General features: G+C 48.4%; 1 protein-coding gene across 2 annotated transcripts in view; it reads right to left on the reverse strand.

Annotated features, from left to right (window-relative positions):
* Nucleotides 1-26,104, reverse strand: part of SLC35F3 (solute carrier family 35 member F3) — a gene marked incomplete at both ends in the record, with an annotated part of 288,308 nt that overhangs the window by 72,682 nt on the left and 189,522 nt on the right. For both annotated transcript variants that reach the window (XM_082605078.1, XM_082605079.1), the window contains one exon: nt 13,647-13,971. In XM_082605078.1, coding sequence (XP_082461204.1) covers nt 13,647-13,971 — 325 coding nt within the window. The remainder of the gene's footprint in view (nt 1-13,646; nt 13,972-26,104) is intronic.

The raw sequence follows: 26,104 nt of genomic DNA on the forward strand, positions 1-26,104 counted from the left end.
ATCTAAAGCCCGTCATTGAAAAAATTCACTTCCATTTCCCACCCCCCTGCAGAGAAACACACAGCAAAATATTCCACATAATGGTTCTAATATGTTCCTGCAATGAGGGAGCTTTAGTTTCCAGTGCTTTTAATTTCGTTTATGTTATAAATTAATAATGTATGTATGGTAGAGAGTAACTCATTTAACGTAAGTGTCACGGAGTCAGGCACTTAGATAAGAAAAGCGAGAAAGGATCTAAGCACATAAATCATTTTGTTTCCTCTCTACTTGAAGTAGAAAACAGCTGAGGAGGTAAATGTAATGACTATGATTCTATTTTAAAATATCCAGGAAGCCCGAGAATAGACTTTGCATAAACATCGAAAAGGCAATCAGATTTTTCATCTCTTGCGACAAACTCAACTAGATGGTATGGGGTGTGGCCATCAAACCAATATGCAGTTTCAATGACAGAGAGCTTTCCAGGGCCAGGTTCATGGGCTCTGAGGCACAGGAGAGCCACCAACAGCTGGGGTCTCTCTTAGAACATGACGGCCCAGGCTGGGAAATGCATCTGAAGGTTCTCAGGGACCCTCAGCTGGAGACCCGCCCCCTGCCCCTCGCCAGGCTTTCAGGTCCAGACTCAGGGTGATGGGTGGAGGGGAAGATTGGCCTGAGGGAGCCTGGTCTGCTCTGGCTCATGCTTGAAGTAGATAACACAGGTTTTGGGAGTTCACTGGGGATCCAGTGGTTAGGACTCTGCGCTTTCACTGCCGAGGGCCCAGGTTCAATCCCTGATCAGGGAACTAAGATCCCGTAAGGTGTGGCACGGCCAAAAAAAAAAAAAAATTGTGATTTGGTGAAGGGAGGACTGACTCTCTGAAGCACTCAGCATGGACACTGGCTACATAAGAGAATGTGATTTGATTTTGCTTTAAAAATCAGGCATAGCACATGGAGGAGGGGGTGGGGGAAGGATGGAGTGGGAGTTTGGGGTTAGCAGATGTAAGCTTTTATATATAGGATGGATAAACAACAAGGTTCTAGTGTAGAGCACAGAGACCTGTATTCAATATCCTATGATAGGGCTTCCCTGGTGGCACAGTGGCTGAGAGTCCGCCTGCCAGTGCAGGGGACACGGGTTCGTGCCCCGGTCCGGGAAGATCCCACATGCCGCGGAGCGGCTAGGCGCGTGAGCCATGGCCGCTGAGCCTGCGCGTCCGGAGTCTGTGCTCCACAACGGGAGATGCCACAACAGTGAGCGGCCCGCATACCACAAAAAAAAAAAAAAAAAATCCTATGATAAACCATAATGGAAAAGAATATTTTAAAAAATGTAAAAAAAATTTAGAACCACAAAAGAAAACAAAAAAATCAGGCATAACAATTTCTAGTGATTGCTCTCCCCATAGGCTCCCAATTCCTTAGCTGAGGAAGGCCTATGTGGAACGTAATATAATGAAATAACGTAGGAGAGAATGCAACTACCAAAAAGTCCCTTTGCTCTGTGGCTCAGTTAGAAATGAAAATGCTCAGAGAAATATGTATGTGCAGTAAGGCTGTTAAGGCAGAGTATGCAAATTAACAATCACCACCATAGGGGTCATTGTTTCAGCAGTGGGAGGCGCTGTGACCACTATTCATTCAGTACCAACCAACAGCCAAGTTCAGACAAGTACCCCAAATCTTGCAGCCAGCCTGTGGAAATAGGCAGTATTGGCCCATTGTTAAATATCAGATCACTGAAGTGAAAGAAAACTTTGGAGTTGTGCAGATTTGTAAGCAGTAGAATTGGGAACCTGAATCAGCTGGACTCCAATGCCTGGGGTCCCTTGCCTCCACCATGTGGCCTCGTTCCTCTCTGCATCCTTGGTGTCTGGTGCGAGCATCACACTAGTAGGTGTGCAAATGCTGTATGGGGCAGGAAGTGGGGTGAAGGCTGTGGAAGCCATTATAATGGCTGTTCCCATGTCAGGGGTGACCAGTCCAATTTAGCTCTGAGTTGTATACAATCAAGGCTAGAATGGTGCCCGTGGAAGAAAAATGACACGATAAGGCGTGTCTGCTTTAACATTCTGCACTGTACCAGCATTTCCACTCCCTTTTTCTTTTTTAGCTTTCCAAAAACCAAAACGAACATCAAGAGCTTGACAGGACATTGCTTTCTAGACATATGAATCACCTCGCATTTCTGTCTTGCTTTCAGCTCATTCTAGAATGACACATGGCATGTACCACATGAGTTCTCTGCCTTTTTCCTGGCAAGCTTGTCTCAAAGCTCACTTCTGCCAAGAAATGTCCCCTTCCCAAGAGCCCAAAAGAATGACAAGTCAAGAAGCTGCCCTCTCTACTGTGGGCTCCACACCAGTTACATGACTTATCTGAATCTTCATGAGGAGAAAGACTCAGTCATGCATGGTTGGAATGTTCTCCATCACCATCATCATCACTATCATCATTACTATCACCAACACCATCATCACCTTCATCATCACCATCATCACCATCATCATGACCATTACCACCATCACCATGACCACCATCACCATCACCATCATTACTATCACCATCACCATCATCACCTTCAACATCACCATCATCGCCATCATCATCACCATGACCACCATCACCATCATCACCATCATCAGATTCATCACCATCATTACTATCACCATCATCGCCATCATCACCATTACCACCACCACCATGACCATCATCACCATCATCATCACCATCACCATCATCACCATAATCACCATCCGCAGATTCATCACCATCACCATCACCATCACCATCACCATCACCATCACCATCACCATCACCTTATGATCTGCAAAGTGCAGGAGCCAGGGTTTGTGTGAGTCTGGGGATTCACATTTGGAGTCAACCAAAGATGGGTAGCAAACCTCTGGACTAAGCAAGGTTTGAGGCTTTATAGCCACTATCATATTTAATTCTGTTCAGTTCAAACACAAGACCTGTGCAGAAACTGGGAACGCCCGGAAGAAGGGAAATGCCAATTGCAACACTCAGATATAGGTATTAGGGTCTCCACTTTATGGATAAGGAGTGAGGCTTAGAGCTTTTAATGACTAAGCTATGGCAATATAGCCAAATGAAGGCAAAGCTGGGTTTCAAACATGAGCTGACTGATGGCAAGCCTGCCTTCTTATCATTTGATCACAGTGCCCCAAGCAAGGGCTAGCAGCATTCTCCCCCCGCCCCCCATTGTCTGTCCTGCCCAGGCACCACCTCCATGTTCCTTCCTATGAGGAAGAGTTTTGACCATTTCTTTCCTGCTAGCATTTCTGGAGAGGTCTGGGATTGAAGTGAACAAAGGTCTCACGCCCTTTCTCTGAGCATCTATGGCCTCTTTAGTATGGATTAGATTAGTATGGATGATTTGGATTAGAGAGTAGTCAAAGTCCCTTTTTCAGCTTTGGGATCTCTATGCAGATATCTTCTTCCTAAATGTAGTATGATTTTAAAATTCCAATGCACCTATGAGCTGACTTGCTCATCTTGATTCTCTGATTAGGAAGCACATGGAAAGTAAAAAATGGCTCCACGTGAGCTGGTGGGATGGGCGGGGTCTGAGCCCCCTAGTCACATCAGTGGCAACCCCTCTTCCTGTAGCCCATACGCATCTGCACATGCCTCTCTGCACCTTCCCGCATGCCACCCACAGGAGCTCTTTTCCATCGCCTGACCTGTGCAATGTTAACTGCCCCTCAGGGCCCGCTGGCTGAAGGATCCCCCTCTGGGATCTGGGGATCCCCTGCTCTCCAGCTCTTATGCCACTGCAACACCGATCTTGCAAAGGTTCACAGGGACCATGGTGATTTGTGCTAAAACTGTCACTAAATCTCTTATTAATAAGCCCAGCCTAGGATAACTTGACCCTCAAAGAGCCATAATCACCCTGATATGGCAATTATTTAAGTGGCTGGCATTCTTCAAGCCCACAAACAGGAGCATTGGAACCAACCTTTGGCAAAATTTCAATGAAACTGCGTGGGGAAACCACATGGCTGCAGCTGAATTAGACCTGCTCTGAAATTACAAGGGTAAATTAGCATAACAATAAAGGCTTGTTTTTTTAACTTACAGAGTCACTAAATAATAGGGGGAAAGGAAAGAGGGCTGATCCAGTAGAGACTGACACTGGTATCAATGTTCCCTAAGCATTTGTTTGCTCAGCAGCCTTGGGCAAAGCTTGTATCTAAAGGGTTAATTGGGGCCCAAAGTGATCTTTGCACTGAGCTCCTCCATGATGCCAAAAGGCATGGGATTGAGAATAGAGCAGAACCAGTTTATTAAACTGTTCAAATTGTTAAAAATGATTAAAAGCCAGTTAAAGATTTTCATAAACACTATTCCAAAATGTTAGTTTAAAGTGCTGCACTGCAAAGACCCATCCTTGATATCTGTTCAAGGACGGACAGAGAGCTCAGGTAACTGGGGGCTGAATGGTGGCTGAAGTACATGAGAACAGAGGAGACTGGGAGTTAATATGACATTTCCTATTTGCTTGAGGGAAAGCTGAAGAGTCACTCGTAGAATGTCCTGGACTCATCTTTGTGGGTGTCTGGCTGTCACTGAACTTCCCTGGGATGAGGCCAGCAGCTGTTGAACTGAGATGTGGAGGTGGGACGGGGGTGACATCCACGGGGAAACTACAAATACCATGATGACAGGACAGAGCAGAGGGGACCTGGAGTCAGCGTCACCACCTAGGGCACAGGATTGATGCTCTGTGTTTTGTTTCTCCACTGACACATCCTTAAATATTTCAAATGCTGCCTTAAGACAGGCAGAGACTATCTAAGCCTTTGTCAGCCACCCTCATCTCATTTCTGCCTTGGCTGACACTGGGACCCATTACAATGTCTTAAGACATCCTACTTAGATTCAGAGCATTGACTATGGGCCGTCCTGTGGCTGTACCACAGGTTCTGATGCTCAGATGGCTATGTGTATGTGTCTTTGTGTGTGTGTATGTGTATGTATGTGTCTGTGTTCAGGGGGAAGGTGCTTTGCCTCAATAGCAAATCTGACCAAAGTCTCCTGGTATGAAGATATTTTTTTAAATGTTTTATTTTATTTAAAGTATAGTTGATTTATAATGCCGTGTTAGTTTCAGGTATACAGCACAGTGATTCAGTTATACACACACACACACATATATTTTCTCTTTCAGATTCTTTTCCCTTATAGGTTATTTTAAAATATTGAGTATAGTTCCCTGTGCTATACAGTAGGTCCTTGTTAGTTATCTATTTTTTTATACAGTAGTTTGTATCTGTTAATTCCAACCTCCTAATTTATCCTTTTCTCCCCGTTCCCCTTGAAGATGTTTATGCATAATTACCATTATTTACCACCAAACAGAAAACACGGGCCCAATGAACAACTGCAGTTCCCAAATATTTTGCCCATTTCTTTTAAACCAGTTATAAAAACAAACAACAACGACATCAGCTGCACAGGCTCTGGATGCAGCTTGTTGCTCCTCGGGTGGCTGATTCTTGGAAATAAGACAGGAAACAAGAAGGCTACACGTTAGGAGGAAGGGAAAGGCAAAGAGATGGCTGAGCCCAGGAAATGCCTCTGTCCCTAGGCCTGAAGCTGGTGGCCACACAGGGCTCTTGGACCCCATGGAGGCCATGCTGGTGAGACCTCCTTGCCACTGGACTCCTGTATCCTGAGCTCTAAGCGGGGCTTAACCCTTGGGCTCTGGACATCTCAAGGGCAGGGTCCTGTAGCACATGTTCAGAGTTGACAGTCATGAGTGTACATTACTGTAGGAATGAATAAAGAATGAATGAATGAGTGAGTAACGGGGGCTAACCCAGGCTTTTGGGTGTGGACGGGGTGAGGAGATGCTGGTATAACCACAAGCACCTTCAGAAAGACAGACAGACAGGTCCCCCCAGCCTGACATCAATGTTTCTCTGCCCAGCACCTCTACTCCAGCCCTGCCCCATCTTTCTTCACAGCACTCGGCACCCTCTGACCTATTGTATTTTAGTTGTCTGCTGTTTGTCTCCCCACTAAAAGGTAAGCTCCGTGAAGGCAGGAATTTTCATTTGCTTGGGTCACTGCTGTTTCCCTAGCACCTAAAACAGTGCCTGAGGGACTTCCCTGGTGGCACAGTGGTTAAGAATCCACCTGCCAATGCAGGGGACACGGGTTCAAGCCTTGGTCACATGCCGCAGAGCAACTAAGCCCCTGCGCCACAACTACTGAGCCTGCGCTCTAGAGCCCTCAAGCCACAACTACTGAGACCGTGTGCCACAACTACTGAAGCCCGAGCACCTAGAGCCTGTGCTCCGCAACAAGAGAAGCCACTGCAATGAGAAGCCCGCGCACCGCAACGAAGAGTAGCCCCAACTTGCCGCAACTAGAGAAAGCCCGCGTGCAGCAGCAAAGACCCAACACAGCCATAAATAAATAAATTTATTTATTTAAAAAATAATTAAAAAATAAAACAATGCCTGACATACAGAAAACCCTTGGCAGATTTTGTGAAATGAGTGAAGGGCTATCTCTATCTTCTTAGAATGGAGGGTCCCTGTGGACTTGTTTACAGAGCGCCCTCACCCTCTGCAGAAGAACTGTTGATGGCAGCAACAGGCCAGAGCATGTCCAGGGCTCAGGGAAGAAAAAGTAAGCAAGGGGCCCCATCAGCTCACATCAGCTAGGAGGCCCGACAGCGCCAGGAGGGCAGGGCGTGCTGGGGCATCGCTATTTACGGCGGCCTCGGCCAAGCGTTCATATTCACATTGGGCCTGAAAAACATGTCCCAGTGTTTCCCAGAAAGGAGATTTCCCTCGCCAATTTCCAGAATGCCTGAGTTGAGTGAGAAAATAACCACTGAAATGCTTTTCACCAACACAGGAGTTTGCTTTCAACTGAAGAAGTAGCTGACAATTCAAAGCAAGAGACCTGGCCTGGTAATACTTCAAGGTCTACGCTCAAAACAAAGAAACAAACAAAAACCTGAAATACTGAGTCATTCTACCTCTGACGTGAAACGGGCACATGCTCTGTAACCAGTTATGTGATTAGCACTCTCCTACTTTTGAAAGCGGCTCTGATTATATCAGTCCTGGATTCAAAAACTTTCAGAGGCTCCCACTGCCTGGGGAATAAAGCCCCAGCCCCTTAAGCCAGCACCCACAGGGCTCCCCATCCAGTCCCACCCTCCACTTGGCCCTGTCCTCAAATCCAAGCTGCAGCCCAGCCAGTCTGCCCCACTGTTGCCCGCCGTTACACCCCATTCTGTTTTTCATACGGGTCTCTCTCCCACTTGGATGTGAGCTCCTAAGGTTGGGAACAACATGTGTGTCACTCACACGTGCCCACATGCCCCCACGAATGAAAAGTGCCACCTGCCATACCAGTAAACAAAGGATGTTGCAGCCATCAAGCCATCACATTACAGCCACCCCGACGGTGAGCCTTGAGGGAACTCAGGATGGAAACAGGGTGCCCACCACCAAGCCCACAGCTGCTGCAGCCACCTCTAACCCTATGCCCTGAGAGGACTCAGTATGGGAAAACACAGGATGCTGGCCCCAGATAGCTGAGGTGCACATCAAAGGGATGATTTCTGTGAGCGCAGACTCTTGAATCTTCCCACACTTAGAAAAGCGCTGAATTCCTTAACTTTGAGATGTCTGGTTTTCTTTAATTAACAGTAATCTTTTGATGTTCTGACTACCTGGTCTCTGTTGCAAAAACTCCTCTATATCCTGGCTGCCCCCTTACCTCTTTGGAACAGTCCCTCAGAGTGATCTGAGAGGCTGTGTCCCGGGCTTAAGTCCTCAGAATGTCCACTGAATAAAACATAACTCTCAACTTTTAGGTTGTGCATGTTTTTCAGTCGACACCCCGACACACAGACATCCAGCCCACACCTGTCCTACGGGCCCGGCCTCCGTGTGCCCTCCGTTCCGTCCTCAACAGAGGGATGGTGGCACTGCTGAAGGTCCAGTCTGATGGCTTCTCTGCCCCCCACTCCCACCGCCTGCCCACATTCGCACCAGAAGCCAACCTGCTCTGCCTATGCGTGTAGGAGTCAGGGGGTCTGCTGCCGCCTGCCCTCCTCCTGCTCCTCTGCGTCTCCCCACCCGCTTCCCACCCCCGATCAGAGCTTCCCACGTGCCGTGCTCTCTCAGCCTCTGTGCCATCCCCACACTACTCTGCCTGCCTGGGATTCAGCGCCTACAGGACCATGTGCTTGTCTTCCAAGAGACTGCTCCTCGGTCATTTCCTCTAAGAAACCTTTCCGCCTGTCCCAGGAGCCACGCACCTGGGCCTCTCCCCTGGGCCCCCTGCACACACCCTCACCTTGTCTGGCTATCTGAGTCCCTTACCGGGCCGCGGGCTCCTTGAAGACAAGGACCAGCTATGATTCTATCCCTGAGAAGATTGTAATAACCATTTCCAGAAGGAGCGAACCTCCAGATTGTGACCACTCTGCTTTGCTCCTTAGACTTTGAAAGTTACAGCGGTGAGACTCCTTATGGATCCCACGTAAGTCTGTGTCGCTACGAACGCACACCCAGCCCTTGGGGGATTGAAGACAAATGAGTGGCATCAAAACTTTCTTGGCTCAGAACACCTGCGGGCGTTTCTGAAGCGGAATCAACTGGCTAGCTTCCAGAAGCCTGGAACTACGAAAGACCGAGGGAAACATCTGTCACCACTGTATCGTTCGTTCACTTCTCTGGCAGCCGCAGGAGAGCAGAAGCTTCTAGTGTTTGCTCATGAAAAGAGGTCAGTACTGGGAGGAATTCCTGGAAGGCCTTCTGACAAGCCTGCAGGTGCCCCAGATCTGCTCTGGCTGATTTCTGCTGGCCGTGGCAGCCCTGGGATCCGAGACACTGTCCTCCTGTCCCAGGGTCAGAGGGGCTGGGAAGCTGTGTGTCATCACACCTGCCCTTGACAGTCTCCCCAGGGCCATGAACCTGACACGGCCTCCCCCGTGTGCCTCCCTCTGGAGCCTGGCTTTGCACAGATTCCTGGGAGCTGAACCCCCTTTCGGGTCATGCCTACAGTTTCTGCAGCGCCCACACGCATCTCTGTGGCCAGAGCCCTCCCTGGGTCCTGGACACTACTGCTTCCTCAGGGCATCCCTGAGACTGGCTGTCAGTGAGAAACAGGGAAGGTGAGGGAAGGGTGTTGATGGTCTGGGGAAAAAGAAGAGCTCACTTTACTCCCGGAAGTCTGGGCTGGTGTCACTGGGGAGACCACAGGCTTGAGGCTGAAAACCCAGGACAGCTGGGCTTGAGAGGCTTTCACATCCACACTCTAATTCCTGACAACAGTGCCCCATCACAGGAAGCCCTGGTCATTCCAGAATGCCCTGTGCAGCCAACAGACCTGCAAGCTGATTTCTGCAAGGTGTAACACCTGCATGACCCTGCAGGAGTTGGCCACTCCCCATAAGACCCACCCCTGCAGTTTAAACAGGGCCACCATGAGGCGGCCGATGAACTGAGCAGGGGCTGCATCGTACCCCGCGGAGAATATCACAATAGGGTTCCTGGCATTTTTATGGCATTTCACAGTGCTTAGGGCACTTGCACGTACGGGGTCTCATACGATCACACAACAACCTTTTGTGCTGGGCGGTGCGTGTGTCATCACCCTCCGTTTACAAACAAGCATCTGAGGCTCCCGGAGCTTAAAAGACTTGCCCATGGAGCCTCCCCTCCCTTGCAAGTGGCAGCGGACCAGGACTCAAAACAGCCCTGGGGCCTGAAGCCAGTCACTCTCCGGTTTCACATGGTACGGGGAGTCCTGCTTCCTACTTGCTTGGGCAGATCAGCAACCTTTTAAAAACCGTGCAGCTGAGACTCAACAACTCCAGGGCCTTTACAGTCCAAGCCCAGCCCGTGGGTCAGCAGCATTAGCATCTCCTGGAAGCTCGTTAGGAAAGCAGAGCCTCGGGTCCACGCAGACCTACGGAATCATCATCGGCTCTTCAACAAGATCTCGGAGACGCCTAGGGTTTGAGGAGCTCTGTGTGAGGCACCACATGCTTTCCTCCCTGTGCTGTGGCTGACTCTTCTAGCTTCACGTTGGGGAAGTAGCCTCGGCGGGGAGGGCTCAGAGAAAAGAAACTTCTACCTGATTGCTTCTTGAAAACCACAAGAAAAGCTGGCTTATTGGGCCAGCTTCCCTCTCTGAAAACGGTCTCTACCTTTTCCCTTTTCTCCCCAGCTCCCTGCTGCAACACTTTCACCCAAAGACACATCTCCTCAGTTGACTCTCCATCTTCTCCATTCATTTTGATACAAGCACAAATATGGAAGATGTGATTTCAGTTTGCCTTGACTTCTGGGACTCCTAAAGTCTGTTTAAAGAATTCCCAATTCGGTAGGGGATGAAGAGGTACAAATTACTGACACCAAGCAGGACCCTGTGGGGCTCCTGGGCACAAAAGCCTTTCTGTGTCCCCCATTTGTTGATTACAGGAAATAGGCTTCATTCAGCCTCCAAGACCTTCCCTGAGTTCCAAAGGGCAGGTTCAAAGATGCTAATCAGGGAAGGGAGGGGATACACAGACAAGAGAAGAGCAGTCAAGAAACAATAGCGCAGCCTTGGGGCAGGGTCCTGGTTCCCCCTCAAGGGATACACAGAACAGTATCTTTGAGCGGTTTTGCAGACACTGAAACCCTCACCAGGTGGAAGAAGTTAACTGTTTGCTGCCCACAAGCACGTAGACCCCAGACTGGTTGGAACCAGAAGGCTGATGATGCAGACTCCCGCTTACCTCACCACCAACCAATCAGAAGAAGGTCCACGAGCTGACCACGCCCTCTTTGAACCATTGTTATAAAACTCCTCACTACTCCCTCCAGGTCAGGACACACAGTTTTGAGGCATTAGCCCACTGTGTCCCCCTTTGCCTGGCAAAGCAATAAAGCTCTTCTTTTCTACTTCACCCAAAACTCTGTCTCCGAGATTCAGTTCGGTGTCGGGGTACAGACACCTGATACGGCTTCACTACTAGGTATAAAACAAGCTACAAGGATATATGGTACAATATAAGCTACAAGGATATATGGTACAATACAGGGAATATAGCCAATATTTTATAATAACTATAAATGGAGTATAGCCTTTAAAAATGGTGGATCACTATATTGTACACCTGTAACTTACATAATATTGTATATCGACTATACTTCAATTAAAAAAAAAACCCAGCCAAAAAAAAAAAAGAAAAGAAAAAAAAGAACTCCCAGTTTGAGTTGTGACACCGTCATGACTTCCCAAGTAAAGTCGGTGATGTTAACATTTTTCTCTCCCTTTTTTGAGAAAGAATGTTCCTTCACTCCTCCAGTGGTGCGCATGGCTTAACCGACATACCCCAAAATTGGTTGCTAAATTAGCAGCTCTGTTTAGCCACAGGGAGAACACAGTTTACAATCAGAAAGATGTTTTAAGTGGTGAGCTAAGCTTTATTACAGAAATTGGGCAAGGTTTTGACTGGCTTCTCTAATCAAGTGATGGTTTTGCCCCTTGCCCTCCACTGTTCTCCAGTTGACATACCAGTCACCATCATTCTCTCATGAGTCTTCCCAGATACTTTTTACAGGAAGACAATAAGCTTCCTTATCAAGGAAATCAAGGAAGTCAAGGTGTGATGTCTTTCTATGTTTAATCTGCTTCAATGACCTTTCATTTTTTCCTCCCTTGAGCTTTTACCCAACTTCGTTGGTAAAAGAGCTTCGTTCCTTCTGTGTTGTTTTCAGCACAATTGGTTAATGGTGCCAGGCCTGCCCTAAGTGGCCAGCAATGCTAGTCTTGTCCCAAGGTAAGTGTCATGTTGAGGATACATCTTTAGGGCAGTAGAGGGTACTGCTCCTCAGGGGAGGCCCTCTTTGAGCTGCCATGTTTAAAGAAAGCAGGCAAAGGCCATTTCATCTTCCCTCCAGTAATTCTCCGTCAAGAAAGGGCACATAAGCTCACTTTCTGAGAAGCAGCAGCAAAATATTCTACTCCGTTTAAAGAAAGGCAAACTCCTAATTACAAACTGAATCCACTCAGGGCTACTTTACTGTTAAATACATCATTTACTGAATACTTGCTTTTCTCTGTGACTAAAAGCAGGCCATTATTCCTCTCTTGCCTTTGGGACAATCTGGGGCCCTGTCAAAGTTTCTAAACCGATTTGTTTCAGCCTGCTTTTAGCTGCTGCTCAGAAGAGGTACATCAAGTGCCTCTTGAGCAATTTCTGGCTGGTCCATGAAGCCACTGGTTTAAGTCAACGCTGGCAATGCCCCAGGCCTGGGCAACGGTTCCAGGCTCCAGGCTGCCACATGCTTTGTTTTGAGAATCCCCTCTGAGTCCCTTCCACCACGGGGACCTGTGACGCCGGTCTTGTGACTCAATCTGAGCTCCATCAGTGCTCCTTCTTCTAGAATGAGTGCTCTGACTTACAACTTGGTCTTTTAAAGGAGCTAGTCCAAATTCCCTCTGAACACTACACCTCCAAGTCTAACTTTACAGTGACAAAATGGTAGAATCTCAGAAAAAATTCTGATCAGAGTGTAACCTCCATTCCCAAACCTCCTTGTTCCTTGGACCCAATGAGATTTTTAGCTAGCTTGCAACTTCTAAGGGTAACTTTTCAGAATGGGGCTGAAGTCTGAAGCAGATGGTAAATGGGACGTGGTGATTGTATGTGGGGGTTGTTTGGTGGGGTGGCAGTCAAGTGAGGAAGAAGGTGGTAGTGAAAGAGTAATACAGCCCTCAGCTTTCAAATTTTTTCCCACCTCTGGGGCTGACGAAAGATACATTCCCAGGGCCTATCTGGTCACCTTGGCCAGCATGCTTTTCCCTGGGTTTTTTTTCCTGAGTAGATCTGATTTGGGCCAACAGTGGGTCCTTGATGTAGCCACAGAAGACCTCAGCTTTGGGCAACCATGAGATCCAGGGACTGGCACAGATGAGACCCCAAGGCCAACACTGACCATCCGACTCCCAAGGAGGCTGGGGGAGCCCTGCTGTACGTTGTGGCAGAGGGCTGGTGTCAGGGTTTCTGACCTCTTTTAAAGGGAGGTCATACCAATGAGGAAATACAGTGAGATCATATCAATGAGAAAATACAGTCAACAGAGCTCAAAGAGTACCTTGACTTTGACGACCCCATGGGTCTGCCAGATATTCAGACCCATGCAACCACATAATCAAAGGAGGAAAAGGCTTGGATTGGAGAGGAGAGGAGTAATCTTCACATCGCCACGTGGGAGGGGAAGGTACAGGAAGCAGCCGAGTCACCTGGCTCCATGGACCTGTCCCCAGCCCAGTCTGAGGAGGGATAAAAGAGCTACAGAATTTTCCCATTTCTACCCTTTCTGGGGGACCTACCACAGCACGCCTCTGGAAGATGCTGCCTTCTCCTGTCTAATATAAAGCAGTTCCTAGCGTCGAGGGGCTCGAGGCAGAGGAAAGGTGTTACCACTCTGAGGGGAGAGAATGCCAACCCTGGAACCTCACTAAGACAGCAGGTGACACGGTGACTTCTCACCACGGTGCCCACCGGCCCCTCCCAGTGACCAACCACTAGGGCAGGCCGGTAGCATCAGCGATCGGGAGAGCAGCCCATTGCCAGGCCGGCATCCTGGCATCCCGGAAGCACCTACCTGTATCTCTGCTTCATCGACTGTTTCTCTGCCGACTTGCAGACGTGCCCCGCATAGTACAACGGGAAGAATAAAAAGTTCCAGTTGGTGGCAAACCACGTCAGAGTGAAGGGAGCATCGAACTTCCTGAAGGTCAGCCTGGCGAGCTGGGTGGCACCGGCCCAGGAAGAACACACGCACAACACCACTGCCACGCCCCAGAAGATCTTCTTGAGCTGCGCCCGGGAACATCTCCAGCAGCGAGGGCTCGGTCTCCCGCCGGCGTCGGTCCCCACCGGCGCCTGGGCCTCTGCCGGGCCCGGGGGGTCCCGGAGGCGCTCCTCCCCTGCGGGAAGAGAGGGGCACGGTTAACCGGGGCCTCCACACGTCCACCGTGGCCAGGAGCAAGAGGGCAACCAACTGTCATTGTCATGGCCAGCCACCCGGGGGAGGGGAGGGGAGGGGAGGGGAGATGGGGATAGGGGCGTGGACGCAGCTTCCTGAAACAAAATTTAAAGGCATTTTCAGTGGTTTCCTTCTTCTCTAGAATCCTGACCCTGAAAAGATGGTGCATGGGCTGGCAGCATCAGGACCATCCCCAGCCTGTTGGCAATGGAGAATCTCAGGAACCCTGGCGTCAGAATCTTTACTTAAGAGGTGCTCTCTGGGCCCATGTGGAGAAGTGGAAGCATTTCTCCAGAACACACAGAGTGGCTGAAATAGTTCACCAAGTGTCAGCTCACACGGAGTGATGTGCTACCCGGCCTGAGCAGTGCTAGGGGCTGCGGATTTCCCCCTAAGGAGGTCATAAGTCTTGACCTCTAAAAGCTCCCAGGACATTGAGAGAAGCTCCTCCCTGCCTGTTACTTAAGGGCAGGGATGCCAAGAGTCTCATCTTCTTTTGCATGTAGAGCCAAAAAAGATCTGTCTCTCTTATTTCTCTATTTGCTCTTACTGACTTCCAGCTGATAGCCGTCAGTCCCACTTTTGAAGTGTTACTTAAAAACCACAGCCTCTGGCAGCTGGTGCTGTGAAAGGCCTCAGACGCTCCATCTGAGAATTGTGTGACTTCTGGAAACCAGGCTACAGGCCAGAGCACGGCTGTGCAGCAGCATTGTTCCCACAGACCATGAGAAGGGTGGAAAAGGCGTTATTTTCCACTGTTTGGTTTTCATTCATGATTGTGTGCAGGTCAGTCAGCTGGAAATTTAAACAGAGCTGTAACTTGTATCAGATGTGACCATGGATGGATGTGAATTTCCAGGGGACAGCCTACTTGCCTTTTATATGTTCAGCCAGGCACTTAGCTGAATGAGGGCACACAGTATAGGGGTACAGGAGATGGGTACAAAATATATTGGCGTCAAATGTACTCTATGGATTTTGTTTAAACTTAGCAGTAACTTAAATAGCTCTAATACCATGAAACCAAGTTTTGTACATCATACTGTCTGAAATATAATAATCCTATGAGGCAAAATCCTGATTCAAGGTAGCCTATTATATAGGGGTTAGCTAATCCTATCATTAATTGCCAGGTCTGGTTGTATCTCTCTCTCTTTTTTTTTTTTTTTGGCCTCACCTCGCAGCTTGTGGGATCTTAGTTCCCTGACCAGGGATCGAACCCGGCCTTTGGCAGTGAAAGCACTGAGTCCCAACCACTAGACAACCAGGGAATTCCCTGGTTGTATCTCTTTTAGCCAAAGGTCATCCTAAGCCTTCGTGGCTGGTCAAGGAGAGATAATGTCTTTACTGACCCAAAATCCTTGACCCCATCTGTACTGTGCTTCTTTACCTGCTTTATTAATATTTAATCTCCCTCTTCCTCTTTCTTTTCATGTGTGTATATACCTGAGTCAGAAAGCCCTTGGAAAACCAAATGGCTGACCACCTCTGAACTTCCAACAAGTTGTCTGTTTCTGGCATGGGCTGTAGGGCAGGGAGAAGCAGAGGGGGCAAAAGCAAGGCAGATTCCTCCCCTTTTGTTTGATGCCCTCCCACCAGGACGTCTTGATTTTGCTCACAATGAATCCCTACAACTTACAACAATTCATTTTCAGACAGAAGCATGCACGTTTCAATTTATACACTGGTTCTCTGACATTTGGGGTGAGCCTCTGCAACCCTTCACTACTGGGATAATTTTCAAGCAGTGTTGAGGGTTGGCAGATTCCTCGACTACCAGCATCAACTATCAGAAAGTCCTACTGAAAAGATAATTACGGAGATGAAAAAAAAGTCCACCTAGAAAGGCAATGCAGTTTCACGGTACTAACTGGTCATTTAAGAAGGGAGTCTGGGGCCTCCCTGGTGGCGCAGTGGTTGAGAGTCCGCCTGCCGATGCAGGGGATACGGGTTCGTGCCCCGGTCTGGGAGGATCCCATATGCCGCGGAGCGGCTGGGCCCATGAGCCATGGCCGCTGGGCCTGCGCGTCCGGGGCCTGTGCTCCGCAGCGGGAGAGGCCACAACAGTGAGAGGCCCGCATACCGCAAAAAGAAAAAAAAAAAAAAAAAAAAAAAAAGAAGGGAGTCTGGAGGAGGTTGAAAAAAATTTTTTTTCATCTAGTTTTGCATTATGGCAGATTAAGTTTTAAGTTTTAAAACTTAAAGGATGAAGTGAAGACTGATGCTATGTTGCTGTTACAATGAAAGAGAAAAATCACCAAATCATGTAAGATGGTACTGTTAAAATCCTTTTACAGATTTGGATAAAAGAAGTTATTCTCTAACTTTGTAACCTCTCTGGCTTATTTGACCAGGGGAACACTGATAATACACAAACAAAATAAAGACATTTTGTGCTCTATTATTTAAAAGTAAGATAGAACGATGTTTCCCAAAGTGTAATGCAGTTAACAGTTATGATAAGAAGAAAAGGATCCCACAATCAGAAAAGTTTGGGAAACACTAGGTAAGTCAGACAGGTTCCTTTGCTGTAGGAGCATTCAGGGCTAATGGATGTGGTAGATTGCCAAAAGGCAGCTAGAGAATGTGTGCTTCCCATATTATCTAAATGTAACACCTGTGATAGGACTGGGGTCCCTTGGAACACACTTTGGGAAACACTGGAATAGACCCATAAAGAATCAGAGGTATCCAAACCTAATTCATTGCAAACTTTCCGTTTCACCACACCGAGTCTCTTATAGTAATAATCACTTATCAATTTCAATACCTGCTCATTCCTAATAATTCTTTTTTTTTTTTTTTTGCGGTACACGGGCCTCTCACTGCTGTGGCCTCTCCCGTTGTGGAGCACAGGCTCCGGACGCGCAGGCTTAGCGGCCATGGCTCACGGGCCCAGCTGCTCCGCGGCATGTGGGATCTTCCCGGACCGGGGCACGAACCCATGTCCCCTGCATCGGCAGGCAGACTCTCAACCACTGTGCCACCAGGGAAGCCCCCTAATAATTCTTTTAAACTAGACCTACTTCATGTAAACTAAACATATTCTTTATAGAATCTTTAGAAAAGTACTGCATAGAATAAATAAAAAGCAATGCACTGTATACTAATCTTAGTACCCAGAGATATCGCTGGACATTTTGCTGCATTTTCCCCAGTCTTCTGTATCTTTGCACAACACACACACACACACACACACACACACACACTCACACAGCAAAACTGGGATCATACTGTATTTTCGGCCAGCAGTCATTTACCCTGATGCATAAGAGCATGGACTTTATAAATCTCACAGGGCTCTGTACAATACGACGCATCCTAGGAGCATTTCAATCCGCTAGGAAGTTGCCATGAAGTCTCCATCTGCCATGTGCCAAGAACTCTGGGCGGTCAATAAATAAATATAAAACATGATTACATCCTGCTCTTCAGGAACTTACAGTCTATCTGGGAGTGACAAAACGGATCTATGAAAGAATTACAGAACAATTACAAATGGAGTGATTTGACCGCAACACAAATTCTGAAGACAGCGCAACCAGTGTGGGCTGTGATCACAGCAGGAAGAGCCGGAGAAAGCGGAAGCTTGGCCTGGGCCTTGCAGTATAGAAAGGCTGAGGAACAAGAGAAGCAAAGTTCAGGGTCAGGAACACGCCTGGCCTGCCCCAGGAGCGGTGAGGAAGGTGGTGAGATCTGAAATCCAACGTTTCCTTGCCCCACTGTGATGCGCAATCTTGCTTTGGTCAGACACGCAGTAGGAGAAATTGCCAGGCTGGTGGAAGGGACTTCAGCAAATTCAGATTTTGGAATTTACATTCTCTAGGAAGTAAATAGACATTATACATGCCCCAGTGTCCCTAACAAACAGATAAAATTAGTTGAAGCATAGGTATAGAATGACATAATGAATTTGGTTAGCAGACGCGTTTATTTTCCGCGATTTGAAACGCAACAAATGCATCCCACCCTACCATTCTCAAGGTCATTTTCAACAAGCTGTCCAACTGATGCTCAGATTTCAGAGAGAAGGAATTACACTGGGGCCGGGGCGGGGTGGATATCCACTCTCAAAAGCCTCTCATATCTTCCCGTGCAAGAAACTTTGGTTTACTTTCTCTCCCCTCCTGAATTAACAAGTCGAGGGATTCCTCTGTGCTTGGTATCTCTCTTGTACCAGCCCTGAAAGAGGCAGTACAGAGCGCCTCGAAGAAATCAGTACTGAATGAGCCTCACGCTGTGTCCTGTCCCAGCTCCTTTGACTCCTATCACACAACTAGAAATACTGTTTATGTCACCCTCACTCGCTAACATCCCCTCTATTTATGATCTTGAACTTTCCATCCTAACCTTGCACTTGAGCCAAGAGTTCTGGGCTCAGTGCAAAGTAGATTATATTCTCTGGCCCAATGGTTGTGCTGACAGATGCGGTCACTGCTGCCTCTAAACGCTTTGTTTACGCCACTTAATTCACTCGGAAGCGCTGGGGGACAGGCGGGCTCTCCCCAGTTCTATTACCAGAGCTGCTTCCACTGAGCATTTTGGAGAAAGGTGTGTGTGTGGGTGTGTGTGTGTGTAAGGGGAGTGTTCTCCAGTATACAATGTATACTCCACGGCGTGCCAAGATATAGCCGTACCTGTGCGTGAACTTCCATCCTGAGCTCTGTTCAGACTCAGGCAATTTACTGAAACCATATATTAGTCCTATCTGCAGAATCACATCTGATACTTCTCTCCTACCAGGAATTTATAAAACGTATGCACTCTTCGGTCAAGCAGTACCTAGAGGCAATGTCTGCTCAGTGGAAAGAAACTCTAGGTCCTAATGGGTGAGCTGGAGGTCTGGTTTAGCCACTAACCCATTCTGGGACCCAGGCAAGTCCTCTGTCTCACGAGCTGTCCATTGCTTTCTGCTGAGCAAATGATGAACTGGGGGCTCTTTAAGTTTATTTAGTGAAAGCCATTTCTCCAATGAGAAAGCTAGAGCAATTGGAAAAATCACTCACTCTGAACTTCAAGTTCCCATAAAATGGCTCTTGCAAACTTCCAAGAGAACACAAATGTTTCTTTTTTGAGGTCCCCTGAGAATAAGGAGACCCTTGGTGACGCTCTCTGAAGAAGTGTCCAGGAAGTTTTGCACTTAGAAAGTGCAAGAGTCATGTCTTAGGGATGAGGGACCCAGCGATGGGCTCAAAGACCATCCACTGGCTGGCCTGGTCCCAGCCTCCTGAAAGCAGAGAGATAGCATCGTGTAGAGAGCAGGAGAAGACACCTCCCAATGACACCTCCATCAGTAAGACCTATACAGTTAATTTTTCAAAGCTTTTTTTTTTTTTTTTTTTTTTTTTTTGCAGTACGCGGGCCTCTCACTGTTGTGGTCTCTCCCATTGCGGAGCACAGGCTCCGGACGCGCAGGCTCAGCAGCCATGGCTCACGGGCCCAGCCGCTCTGCGGCATGTGGGATCTTCCCGGACCGGGGCATGAACCTGCGTCCCCTGCATCGGCAGGCGGACTCCCAACCACTGCGCCACCAGGGAAGCCCAGGAGTTCATTCTTTTTACGTCTGGGTAGTAGTCTATAAGGATATTCCATATTTTTTCTAACTTATTTATTTTTGACTGCGATGGGTCTTCATTGCTGCGTGCGGGTTTTCTCTAGTTGCGGCGAGCAGGGGCTACTCTTCCTTGCGGTGCGAGGGGTTCTCATCACGGTGGCATCTCTTGTTGTGGAGCACGGGCTCTAGGTGCGCGGGCTTCAGTAGTTGTGGCACAAGGGCTCAGTAGTTGTGGCTCGTGGGCTCTAGAGCGCAGGCTCCATAGTTGTGGTGCATGGGCTTAGTTGCTCCGCGGCATGTGGGATCTTCCCTGACCAGGGCTCGAACCTGTGTCCCCTGCATTGGCAGGCGGATTCTTAACCACTGTGCCACCAGGGAAGTCCCATATTTTGTTTATCCAGTTATCAGTTCATGGACAGGGGTATAGTTTCCAGTTTTTTGGCTACTGTGAATAATGCTGCTATGAACACTCACATATAAGTCTTTGTGTGGATATGTTTTCGTTTCCCTTGGGTGGACTAGTTAAATTTTTAGGCCACTCAGCCAACAAACATTTATTGACACCTACTGTGGGGCATAAGGCAGACACCCCCTTCCCTAGGAGAGCTTGTTCAGTCTGAGTGGAGGGGCTTACAGTGTCCACGTCATAGATGGTTCTGTGTCTCCAAATCCAATCCAAACAAACACAGTTGACGGCTGCTCTGGGAATACAGCCACCACCTTTTTATTTTTCTGGATTGCCCAGGGGAAGAGGGCTTGATGAACAATTTTCCCATTTGTTGATCACTGATGCATATACCCATTCAGGGCCCAGCCACCCAACTAAATAGCTTTTATAAAATCAGGAGCTTGGAAGAAAGCTTTTGTTTATGGCCATTTGCAAGTGAAATTCATCTCCCAAAAATGCAGTTTGGGTTTTGTTTATCTCATCTACTCATTAAATACTTGCTCAGTGAATTTATGGGTGATTGTTTTTTCTCAGGCAGTGGTTTGGAGGAAAGGGAAGAAAAGGCTGTCATGTGTATCAGGCCACCATGGGCCCTGGGTGTCCCCAAAGCAATCCTGATTTTACATATCCTGACCAATGATGTCCACCTGCAGTTGCCAGACCATCTTTTTGGATTCTCGGACTTTGGGTCAGAAAATGTTCCCACTATTCATACATGCTGAGGCCTCAGCCATGCTCCTGACTGGCACTTGTCCCCGGGAAAAGACAGAATCCACAGATAATTAAACTTGACTCTGAGTAAGGGAGAAGAAGGAGGGCACAGGGAAGTAAAAGACAAGTGACAGTTATTTTTTAATTTTTTTAGGCTGTGTCACGTGGCTTGCAGGATCTTAGTTCCCCAACTAGGGAATTGAACCTGGGCCCACAGCAGTGAAAGTGCCAAGTATTAACCACTGGATGGCCAGGGAATCGCCCAAGTGATAGTTAAACACACAGCATATATGCCATGTTCTCTGCCAGGAGATTATATACCTTTTTTTAAAAACCTGTCTTAATGTTGGAGTGTGACTATCCTTGCTTTGTGGATGGGACAGCTGAGGGTCTGACAGTTACTCTCCCAAGGTCACAGACTAGTGAGGGGCTGAATGCAGTTCCAAGCATCTGTCTGACTCCAAAGCATCCAGAGGAATGCAGAGAACCCTTAGTCTTCCCTTTGGAAGTTGATCAGGGCCATGGTGCTGAACACCCCAGTCAGAACTGCCAATCACTAAAGAGGGACTTCAAGATTCCAAGAGGACAGACTCTGTTTTTAAATTTGGAACATCCTGAGTATGTATGGAACTCTGGGCTGGGACTCACCACCACGGAATAAGGGCTGTTATGAGATAAGTGTCTGTGCCCTCCCTCAGTTTATACGCTAAGACTGTAACCTCTGGTATGGCTGTATTTGCAGATGGAGCCTCTAAGGACATAATGAAGGTTAAATGAGGTCATAAGGCTGGGGCCCTGATCTGACAGGGTTGGTGGACTTATGTTCTCCTGTCTTCTCTTTGTGAACACAGAGGGGAGGCATGTGAGGGCACAGCAAGGAGGTGGCCATCTACAAACCAGGAAGAGAGTCCCCACCAGAAACCAAATTTGCCCACACCTTGATCTTGGACTTCCAGCCTGCAGAACTGTGAGAAAATAAATGTCTGTTAAGTCATCCAAGCTGCGGTACTTAGTCATGGCAACCTGAGCAGACTGACCTGAGGGTATTACAGAAGGGACTGCGCTGTGTTTGTGAAGGTGTGAGGCACGGACCGAGAGCCGTCACTGTGCTGGAAAGGGTGTGGTGACGAGCTGTGGATGACTATTTACTGTGATAACCTCTTAGGAGAAGAAATAATTGCCATATCATAGCCAAGAGAAGACTAGAAAGACATGCAATGTGGTATCCTAGATCGGATCCTAGAACAGAAGAAGGACATTAGGTTAAAAACTAAAGAAACCCAAATAAAGTATGAACTTTAGTTAATAATAATGTGTCAATATTGGTTCATTAATTGTGACAAATGTACCACACTAAGAGAAGATGTTAATAATAGGAGAAACTGGATGTGAAGTATTTAATAACTCTCTGCAGTGTCTCTGCAACTTTTCTGTAAATCTAAACTATTCTAAAATAAAAGATATATTTTAAAAAAAAGAAAGAAAGAACTGCCGCAGATGACTAGATTAGAAATATCAGGTACTACCTTATATTTGTCTGCCTTCTCTGAATTGCTTAAGTCTTTGTTGTGATTCCTGGAGATCAGTGTGTAGAGATAGAAGAAAACCTGGCAGCTGCAAAGTTGATTTTAAAAACCCAAATTCTTTCCCTGGTGTGGATACAGAATTGGGAAGTGAATGAAGGCTGCTTTTTGGGGGGGTGGAGTGGGATGATGGGAGGTTTGTCCGAGATTCCCCGTAAGTTCCACCCGGCTGCAGAGCTAGTCTGAATCAGGCCTAGATCTGGTCCACTCTCCTGCCATCACCACCACTCTAGTGAACAGACACTTGTACCGGCCTTTCTGCCCCACTCCTCACATCCTTAGAGGTCCCCGAATAACTCCCAATGTCCAAATCACAGTGCCTCTTGCAGTGGATTTAAGACAATTCTGGAATGTTCACAGCCCAAGGCGCACGTGACTTCTGAGAACGACTAGATATGGGTAAGCTTGAAATAATGCCCTTTGTGCCTTGAGGGAGGGAAGAGGCCCCTTGGGAGGGGAGCAAGGGCCTGTCTGGACCCGTGGTCTGAAGACACCTGGGCTGGAGGGGATCAGTTTTAATCCCCGTGCCTGCCAGTTGTGGCCTGTTCAGCCTCCCAAAGTCTCACCGTTTCCACTGCCCGCCCGGGCACATGACACGTCTGTACACAGCAGGCACTCACCGGGGACAGATCAGGAGATATTCCAGCGCTGCTGGTGACCCGCACGCAAACACTGACACAAGCACACACCCCTCTTCTCTGCCATTTCTATTTATCAGAGGATGCCCTCACATCCGTGTGGTGGGAGTCTGGCTGCCATGTCTCACGGGGAGAGCGGGGTTCAGGAGGGCAGACTGCGTGCAGCGCAGCCCCCCAGGCAGCGAGGGGTGCATGGAGCCATCCCCCCTGGAGGGGAGCAGGGGAACAAGGGTGATATTTTAACTGGTGGCCTGGGTGGTTATACAACTCATCTTGATGCGCAAAGCGTTGTCTTCTAAAACATCCCGTTCTCAGCGGAGTCGTGTAACGTACATCTGTGAGGCAGGACTGAGCTTGTGTGGTCAAGGATCCAAGTGGACTTGGCCTTAAGGTATAACAGGTGTCCTCCTCGGCTTCGCTCCTCCCCGAGGGCAGGCCCTCTGTGTGGGCTGAGGGTGATGGGCTGAGCTCATCCCGGGCAGAGGGGCTTTGCTGTGGAAACGCCTGGGCCAGTCCCAGGCAAAGCTGAGAAGGTGCATGCTCCTCTTTGGGGTCTTTCTAGACTGCCTTTTGTACCCCCATCATCGGGGGGCTGCTGTCTAGAGCCCTGTGCTTTCCTGCTGCTGAAGATTCACAGAATCTAAGTGCTCACCTAGCTGGTCTTTCCTCTTCCTGCTCCAATGCCAAATCCCACCCCTGAAACACACACACACATGCACACGCATATGCACACATGCACATGCACACACACACACACACGCACATAGGCACATATATACACACATGCACACACATAGACACATGCACACACATACATACACAAGCACAAACATACATACACATGTGCACAAGCATACACATGCACACACATATGCACACATGCACACACATATATACACACACAAGCACACAGGCACATATATACACACATGCACACACATAGACACATGCACATACATACAAGCACAAACATACACACACCTACACACATGCACAAGCACACACATGCACATACACGTGTGCACACACACGCCGAATTTCCGACTTGTCCTGGGTCTAATTCCCTCAGAGCTCTGCTCTCTGGTTAGAGCTAGTAAAAGGTTTAATCAAATAAACCAAGCTCTGGTAATGAGTAAGCTACTTACTAGACTCATAGACTGTTCCTGCTGAAAGAGCCAATGGAAGATCTACTCGAATCCCCTTTCTTTACAGAAAAGAGAAGCCTGGGCTCCAGGAGGTGAGGAGACACATCCGATATATGAATCAGCTAGTGGCGGAGCAGGACACAAAACATGTCCTGCCCCAGGCAGGGCTCTTCCCCTACACGCTCCCCCCAAGTGACACGGTGTCTTCACCAGTGAGAACGGGTCACTCGCCTAAAAGGCTTTTAAGAACTACCTCTCTTCTTGCCTCTCCCGTACAGCTCCTGCGAACACTGTCCCACCTCTGCGAGCCTTCCATCCATCACTCGAATTCCCATCCATCACTTCTGGGAGACAGTGCCACTTCATACATGACAAAGAAGATCCAAGTCACCAGAGCAGGTCCTCGGCTTCCCTCCCCGGCAGCCCACATTTCTCTGTGTCTTTGCCCTCATCTCTTCCCTTCTCCTTTGCTGGGCTAACCACCCCTTCTCTGGTCCGTTCTGCTCTCCCAGGACCCTCCTCCGCCTCCCCCTCCCCCGCCGCCGGCTGCGTCAATCACATTCTCCTGGAGCCACCACAGACCTGTCCCGGCACCAGCCTACTTCCTCTGGTTTCCAGAACCGCCTGCTCTCCCCAAGTCCCTCCCCTGCCCCCTAAAGAGAGCATAACTCCCCCCACCTCTCTCCCTGCTGGACACCTTTACCTGCTTTTCTTCTCCTTCCCCAAACACTCACCCCTTGCCATCTGGCTGGGGGACCAGCACCCACTTAAAACTGTTTCTACACAACCACATCCTTTGGCCATACCTGATGCTCCACCACGCTTCCTCTTTCTTGGCTTTCTTCCTGGGGTCTCCACGATGCCCTAGGATCTGGGTTCTGCCTCCTAGCTCCCTGGCGTCTGTGGCCAGCAGGCTTCTGGGCCAGCCAGTTCACCTCCACGGGGCCACCTCCCACCTGAGCTGTCACTCGGCCGCCACCACCTCTTTCTCCCGGGTCCGTGTCTCCTACACGCCACACCTGCCCTTGAAGGAACTGCCAAAGCCTCACCTTCAACTTGTCTCAATTGGACGTCCCCTGTCTCCCCCTTGCTGAGACTGCCAATGGCATCTTAATCTTTATCATTTTTTTTTAATTTCTTTTTTTTTGGCTGCGCCGCGCAGCTTGTGGGATCCTAGTTCCCCGACCAGGGATCGAACCCACGCCCCCTGCAGTGAAGCCGCAGAGTTCTAACCACCAGACAGCCAGGGAATTCCCTACTCTCATTATCAAGAGGGATATATTGTAACTGTCATTTCCATACCAAAAAACTGATCCTCAGAGAGCTCTAATCATTAAACCAAAGTTCCCTGCTTCAGCAGGAGTGGCGGGCCCCAAACCCAGTTCATCTAACTCCAAAGTCCTCATTCCTTCCGCAGTTCTACATGTGGCCGGCCTCTTGGGGGAATTCACTGTCTTGTTCTCAACCGTTAATTCCAGTGCATGTAATTTTACTGAACATGAATTAGCTGGTTGTGAATATACATGATCCAAGTAAATACTCTACTAAAGATGTGTTACGGATCAATATTCAGGGTCTGAGTCCAGTGGGAATGCCAGGAAAGGAATATGAAAACAAGATGTGCCGTCAGACAGGACAGACGCCATCACCCTGGCCGGAAGTCCCTTTTCAAGCCTCGACTCCTACCTGAGGCTCAGCTGCAGACTCCTCATGCTTTCTGGCCAGACCTGTGCACACGCCATTCCCTCTGCCCGAAAAAGCGTCCTCTCCCCTCCTTGCCTGACAAGTTTTCTCACTCCCATTGCAATGCCTCTACCTCACAAGCCTGCTCCTCAGATTACCCAGTTATCAGTGTCCCGGTACTACTCTGTCCCCAGCTCTGAAGCACAACTTACTATCTTGCGCTGGATAATTTATTTATCTGTATGTCTCTTTCCCACTAGACTGAAACTCCCTTAAGAGAATGAAGCTAGCATTTCTCCTCTTTGCATTTCC

Source organism: Mesoplodon mirus (assembly GCF_964341445.2).
Source record: "Mesoplodon mirus genome assembly, chromosome: 2".
NCBI classification, from domain to species: Eukaryota; Metazoa; Chordata; class Mammalia; order Artiodactyla; family Ziphiidae; genus Mesoplodon; species Mesoplodon mirus.